Genomic DNA, 7820 nt, shown 5'->3' on the forward strand with positions numbered 1-7820 from the left:
TAGATTAAGGGTTAATTAAGTGTTTTACTGTCATCCCACTTAGCAAGACCATTTTGCTAAACCTTTAAACCCCAAATTACCCTCCTAAAGTTCGTGAAATTACTGTCCTAATTATTCAACTAAGGTCCTGGGAGTTCTAATTAGTTACAAAATGAGGCAAACATCACATTGCAGATAGGTATGAGTGAAAACAATCAAACAGTAAACACATACTGGAAAAAAGATGAAAGTCCGGATTTTTAACACAAATTAGAAGCAATTCAACTATAAGACAACCGGACTTCTAATGCTTAGTGGCAGTTTTTGATTATAACTAAAAAGAAAAATGAAGCATTCAAGGCACTGAATCACAACAAAGAAAATCAACCTAAAATGTAAAATCATACACTTAAAGACACGGACTATAATAACAATAAGACTAACAATTAACCGATTGAACTACTCAAATGAACATTGGAGTATTTAAACTAAACAAGAATCAGAAAAAGAAGCGGAATATTTACTGGATTAAGAATTAACTAAAACTGAAAACCTAAAGCAACGACTAATTACGACTAAAACAGACAAACAAACATATAGAAAAAAGAAAAGAAGAGGCTAAGAAGAACTCACTGTTCTTTTCTCGGATCCCACCAACATGCTTTTTCGAACTTGAGTTCCAGTTAGTATCATAAGTCTATTTCGTCAGAAATAGGCTTATAATACTAACTAGAACCCATTCGACCCTGACATCTTTGATACAGCCCCGAACCGTTTGAACCCTAGATCCGTCATTCGACGAGTTTTACTCAGATTTGATCCAATTTGGTTAGGGATTAGCGACAAGGAGGTCAAGGTGATTACTGGGTGTGATTTTGGGGTTAAGTGGACAGGCTGGGGTTTGGGACGGGGATCTTTGATCGAAGATTCGAGAGGTTATAGGATGATTCGAGGGATAAGGGTTAGGGATTCGGAATGGGGAGGTCGAGGGGAATCAGTGGTGTAAAGATGGGGTCGTTTGGACGGATTAGGGTTTTGTTCGATTCTTCGATCTAAGATTCGAAATGTTGGGTACTAATTCGAGGGAAACCGATGCAGGATTTGGAAAGAGGGCGTCGTGGGGAGGCTATGGTGTAATTTTGGGGCTGTTCGGACCACCGGAACCGCCGTGAGGCAATTGTGGGCGGAGGGCGGTGGTTGAAGGCGGTGGTTGTTGGGTCTGTCTCTAGGTTAGAGACGAAGGCGAAGGGGGGGTATGGCTTAGGGGACGGGGTATGGTTTAGGAATATATAGTGGGGTGGGGATTTGATCTTGGCCGTTGGATCATTCACGATCAACGGCCTTGATCACTTCACTAAGGAGGAACGGTGTCGTTTGGAGTAGTACTGGGGCGGTCCGGGTACTGGAACGGGTATGGGGAATGGGTCAACACGGGTTATGGGAGGGGTGATCTGGACCGTTGGATTGGATGATTGGACGGTCGAGATTGATTGGCGATGAAACGACGTCGTTTGGTATGGTCTCTTGGACCGGCCGGTTGGGCCTGGACATGGGGTGTAACATTGGGCCTGAACATTTCCTTTTTAAAACTGGCCCAGTCCGATTTTTACCCTTCTTCTCTTGTTTCTTTTTTTTTCCTTTTATTTTCTTTTTAATTCCTAATTACCAAAAATTCCAAAATAAATTGTAAAGCCAAAATTAACTTAGAAAAAATACTAATTAACCCTCAATGATAATTATCACACAAAATTAAATACAAAGATAATCACACAATTTGATATTAAACGCCAAAAAATGCAAAGTACATATTTTTGTGATTTTCATTCTCGCAAATCCAAATATTATTTAATTAATTCCTAATTGTAAAATTAAATCCTAAATGCACATGCAACACATGTTTTTTTTTTGTATTTTCTGCATTAAAGTAGAAATAAACATGCACAGACAAAAATACAAATAAATAACAAACAATACAAAACCATTTTATTTTTGAATTTTTGGGAGTAGTTCTTGTTGGGCAAAAATCACGTGCTCATAATATTCACTTGTTGAATCTTTATAGTACTTGATCTTCATTATTTTTAGCATATAAATCCTTTCCAACTGAATTTTTATACAGTTATTCTGTCAACGCAAAAATATGCAGTTATTTTGTTATTTTTTTGTAGATAAAGTGTAAAAATCAGTAACTAAACATTTTGTTGCTTTTAAATTCAATTTGTTGAATGTATAAAGTACCTGATCTACATTATTTTCACCATATAGCTTATTTCTACCTGAATTATAATCTAGCTATTATGTCAGTTACAGATATTGTAGTTTTTTTGTAGTTGTCTTTGTAGATAATTTGTAGATTATATTTAACAATGTGTTATTTCTTTTATATTCATTTGTTGAATGTAAACAATACTTCATCTACAATATTTTAAGTTTTTAACTACTTTCCTACTGATTTATAATGTAGATACTCTGTAAATTCCTGTTAATGTATTTTTTGTAGTTTTATTGTAGATAAACTGCAAAAACACATTAACAACTGTGTAAAGGATTCCAAAAATAGTAAAAAAGTTGTAGATTATATATATAGAAATCATTCATAAACAAATCACTCTATGAAAGTATTATCTCAATACAGAAAAATCTTAACTAACTACATTATGATCTTAAAAAACCTCAACAATTACACATCAAAATCTGTTATCCAGAACTAACTAACAATTTTTATGAAATATTCTGTTAACTACATAAAATTTTATTTCTTTTTGGGTGAATTCTTGCAAGATCTTTTGTTATGCCCTTCTCCTCCGCAGTTGCCGCATGAAACCTTGTACTTCTTTGAATTTATTTCATCATATGTTTTGTATCTTTCTTTTTAAGGTCTTTCTGGATGCCTTTTCCCTTCTTTAGGTGGATTTACTACTTCTTCAGTTATAGTTGTGGCACATTCCATTTGCTTTCATCAGGCAGGGGATTTACTGGTATTTCATAAGTATGCAAGAGGTTCGCCCTTGTGTAATTAGGAGAACAATATTATTCAAAAGACTCATCACTGTGTCTTAAAGAAGCCAAATCATGTGGACAAGGAAGTTCGTCAAGCTGGAATTGCCCACAACTACATATGTTGTTTTCAAGACAAACAATATAGTGCCTCACACCATCTAGTATTATATGGATGTAGTCTGTTGAAGCCCTCACCTAAGATTACATTACAATCAAAAAACAATTCATATACGGTTAAACTCAAACTATATACAAAATATATACAAAATATCTACAATATATCTACATTGTTCTGTATAAATTAATTTGATTCAATAAATGATCAGATCTTACTCTAAGCTTGTGCGACAATGTTCTGTTGTCATCCAACTCTTTGTTAAATTTGAACCCAAGGTATGTGAATGTACCCTTTTCTTTCAATAACTTTTCCTTCGTCCAACATTCAAGAAGGGTCCCCATATACTCTAATAGTTCTACTATCGGCAACTCTCTTGCATATTTTGTTACAGCATTCAATGACTCTGCAATGTTTGATGTCATAGTCCAAGTTCTGTTCACTGTAGCATGTACTCGAGACCATCTATGATAGCCAATATTGTATAAGTATGCTTTAACACGGGGGTCAATCTCTTCAATCTTTGACTTCCTTTCACTAAATTCATCAAGGGTGTATGACCGTGTCATGGTAAAGTATAATTCACTTAACTTAAGATGTCCCTTCTTGAACTTTGCCCGTATATTTGTCCAAATATGCCACATGCAAGAATAATGTGGCATGCCAGGATAAATAATAGATGTTGCCTTCAAGATACTCTCATTCCGATCCGAAACAACACACATATTTGTTCTTTCACTATATGCGAGTTTGAATTGCTAAAAAATCCACTTCTTTGATGTGTCATTCTCTGAATCAACAACACCATATGCCAATTGTAATATGGTACCTACATTATGTGGCAAAAAGCAATTAATTGGCTGTAGGAAAATGCAGAAGAAGACATATATATACAAAGTAAAACTTTTCTACAATATATCTACAATAAATTTGCAAGTACTAGAAAAAACATACAAGCTACAATATGTCTACAATAAAAATTGTTTCCTTGTCTTGTTATACTTGTCCTACTTCAATAGAACTTGGTGTACTATCTATTATTATTATACTTTCATATTCCTCTATAACGGGAGATGTTGGCATATCAAGTAACTTTAGTGTTCCAGACAAACTTACATGAAAATAAATATAAATAATGTTATAAACAATTTGTATAAATTTTGTAGATAATTTTTAGAAAGGTTGAAATTCTGTATTTCATATTAATTTTTCAAATGATATATAGTTTTATTGTAGAATAAATGTAGAAATTTTGTAGATATTATGAAAATACATACTGATATATATTTACTCTGACATATAGTTTATTTGTAGATAAAATGTAGATAAAGTGTAGTACATTGACATACAACCAGAATTTGATAGAAAAATTAACATCACACACCTGCAGCTGTGTTCTCATTGGTGATACTCAATTCCATATTGAAATCGCGAACAGTTATACATAGCGGATATGACCCTAAGTTTTTGTTTTTCTTTTTCATCTCCATGTATACACGAACACCCATATCGTTCCTAATTTTCATTGGAGGATAATGCTCGTTGACAATGTATTTGATTTCTATAATTTTTTCGGATGTATCGATCATTAATTGTTGTACTATTGTAGAAATCAATAAACTATAACTCGCATCATTATCGCCTACAATGCCATCGACCTGAAATTCTCTAAATCTCTCATAGCTATCCCAATTCCCATTCAGATGTAGCATAATTGGGATTTTGGACATAATTACGTTTGTTGCAGAAGAATTGTAGAAGATTTAGTCGTTTTTGGTTTGTGAAATCAGAAAAAAAGGTTGAAACAGAGTGTATCGCAAAAACAGAGTATGAAAAATTTGAAACGAAGCCGACGATAATTATGAATGTGCGTGATTTGCGTTGTGGAAGATCTGGAAAAATATTTAATTCCCCAATTTTAGCGCGCCTAAATAAGGAATCTTACCGCTACAATGATTTCTTATTTAATGCATTGTCTATATTTTGTAGAAATACTATTAGCATGAAGGGTAATATGCAAACTATGATCATATTTGGTAATATAATTTTCTATATGGTATAGGAACGAAAATTTCCCATAAATATACCAACCTGGCATAATTACAAAAATAGCAGTAAAATAGTTACAAAATTAGCAACAAACAAGAAGCGATGTCCGCAAATTTCGCTTACCCAACCTATCAAACATTTTCTATTTAATAGATATTCATTAAAAGGAATTAGATCCCATTTATTTACTTTTTTATATGTGTGTGCAAACTAAATATTTTAATTTATTATTATACGGCTGTAAAACTGTATAAATCTATATCCATTATCCTTTATTGCATATCTAAATGATTGTGTTTATTTATATACATGGTATAATGTATATTTAATTATGAATTTAAGGAAATATAAATTTAAAATACATGTCATATAAATACACCAATCACAATGTATAATAATGATATAATGTGTATTTAAAATGTGAATCAAAATATATAAATCTAAAATACATATTATATAAGTTAAAAAATACCAAATCTTATAATGCAAAAATTCACAGTATATACTAGAAAAGGGTAGGAAATGTGGATATACAGGGAGGTGGGGGTATCTTTGAGGAAGAGAGAGAAAATAATTTCTATTTATGGAATAAATATAAGTTATTTGAAACCTGCTATACTTATAAAAAAAAGTTATTTATGGAATAAACACAAATTAATGTTATTAATAAAGATATTATTAAATAAAAGATTATCCGCGTAAAAATCTCTTGTATATCTTCGCAACTTGTTAACTGGTCCAATTTGAATAGTGTAAAGCCATTTTGAAACAACAGAGGAGAGAATGGAAAACCTTTTGACAAAAAAGATTTTTTTTCTTTAGTTGGGACTTATTTAGTCCAAATTTGAATTTGACCCCTTTTTTGTCAATACGTAAATGATAGAGAGTTAAATTAAAAAATAATCAATTACTTAATTTCTTTGTGTATTTACTTTTTTGTTTCCCTCGGTGAAAAAACATAAACTTCGTGCATTTACTTTAGACTCCGCGTAGTGAAAAATTAATGACTGTGCCACTCGGTAAAGCTATTGTCAATAAGTAAATGATAGAGAGTTAAACTAAAATATAATTACATACTTATTTGATTTCTTCATTGTATTTACTTAATTACTTTTTTGACTTCCCTCGGTGAAAAATCACGATTTCGCCACTAAACCGAGGATTTTTCTCTTTTTACTTTTTTTTCCTTCCTTTGTTTTGGGCAAGATCGGAATGATAATTATGAATTAAATTTATACTTTACTTTTTTTAACAAAGTTGTGCAGGGAAAGCATATATATTCTCTTTTGTCCCTAAAATGTTATATCGGCTGTTCGTTATGGGAAAAAGTAAGAGCAAACATATAACTGAAAGTCTTTATTGACTATGCACTTCTCCAAAAGATCGAGGATGTCACACACCGTATAGGGGTGGGGTGGATGAAGTGAAGGTTAGCATCGGGAGTCCTGTGCGACAAGAAAGTGCCAACGTTACTAAAAGGTAAGTTTTATAAAGTAGTGGTTAGGCCTGCCATGTTGTATGGGACCGAGTGTTGGCCGGTTAAGAACTCACACATCCAGAAGATGAAAGTAGCAGAGATGAGGATGTTGAGGTGGATGTGCGGACATACAAGGATGGATAAGATTAGGAATGAAGATATTCGAGAGAAGGTGGACGTGGCCCCATGGAGGACAAGATGCGGGAAGCAAGACTCAGATGGTTCGGGCACATTCAAAGGAGGAGCACTGAGGCACCGGTGAGGAGGTATGAACGACTGACTGTGGTGGGCACGAGGAGAGGTAGAAGGAGACCTAAGAAATATTGGGGAGAGGTAATCAGGCAGGATATGACGCGACTTAGGATTACTGAGGACATGGCCCTTGACAGGGAATTGTGGAGGTCGAGCATTAATATTGTAGGCTAGGGGGAAGGTGTGAGTATTTCAACAGTTCACTAAAGTGAGACTAGCCAGTTAGCAGTTAGTCTTAGGATGCTACTGGTCAATTACTGATATAGGGCTTTATCTGCTGGATATTATTATATCTTCCATCTTTTTCGTACTTCCTATATTTCTTATACTGTTGTTATTTTTATTTTATGTTTGGTATGTTATTTTATTTTATTTTATGTTATTTTATTATGAATCTATGGATAGTACTAATATATCGTCTCTTGTCGCTTTCTTGAGCCAATGGTCTCTTGGAAACAGTCTCTCTGCCCCTCGGGGTAGGGGTAAGGTCTGCGTACCTATTACCCTCCCCAGACCCCACTAGTGGGATTATACTGGGTTGTTGTTGTTGTTGCACTTCTCTAAAAGAAATTAACGGAAATAGAATAATCTATTTCTTAAAAATAACCACCTCTACCCCGAGGGATAAAGATAAATTCTGCATAAACACTACCCTCCCAGATCTCACCTGTAAAATCTTACTGTAGTGAAATTTTACTAGGTTATTGTAAAAATAACAACTATTTTCTTCACATGGTTGTTGTTTTTCACAAATATTTGAAATTTTTTATTTGTTACTTTTATTTTAAAGAAGATTGGTCAAAACACCTAGAGAAAAAGAAATAATGTAGAATTACTTTTCATCATTTATACTATGGCACTTAAAATAACCTTTTTGAGTGCAGAGAAAAACGTGGTTAAAAAATTATTCTCAAATAGATTAAAAAAGTCCAATTATGATGTATATAA

At 33.3% G+C, this 7820-nt stretch overlaps 1 protein-coding gene across 1 annotated transcript; it reads right to left on the bottom strand.

Moving 5' to 3' along the window:
- Window positions 1-3009: 3009 nt before the first annotated feature.
- On the bottom strand, window positions 3010-3663 carry LOC142170419 (uncharacterized). Its single transcript, XM_075232323.1, has 2 exons — window positions 3313-3663; window positions 3010-3174 (listed from the first exon to the last, which is right to left on the bottom strand). The coding sequence occupies exons 1-2, from the start codon at window positions 3661-3663 to the stop codon at window positions 3010-3012; spliced, it is 516 nt and encodes a 171-aa protein (XP_075088424.1).
- Between the last annotated feature and the right edge of the window lie 4157 nt (window positions 3664-7820).

The sequence above is a fragment of the Nicotiana tabacum genome, chromosome 16 (assembly GCF_000715075.1).
Source record: "Nicotiana tabacum cultivar K326 chromosome 16, ASM71507v2, whole genome shotgun sequence".
NCBI lineage: Eukaryota > Viridiplantae > Streptophyta > Magnoliopsida > Solanales > Solanaceae > Nicotiana > Nicotiana tabacum.

Coding starts and splice junctions, on each gene's coding strand:
- LOC142170419 (XM_075232323.1), bottom strand. CDS start 3,663: ATGACACGGTCATACACCCTTGATGAATTTAGTGAAAGGAAGTCAAAG. Junction 3,175..3,312: donor CATTGTCGCACAAGCTTAGA/GTAAGATCTGAT, acceptor ATGTAATCTTAG/GTGAGGGCTTCAACAGACTA.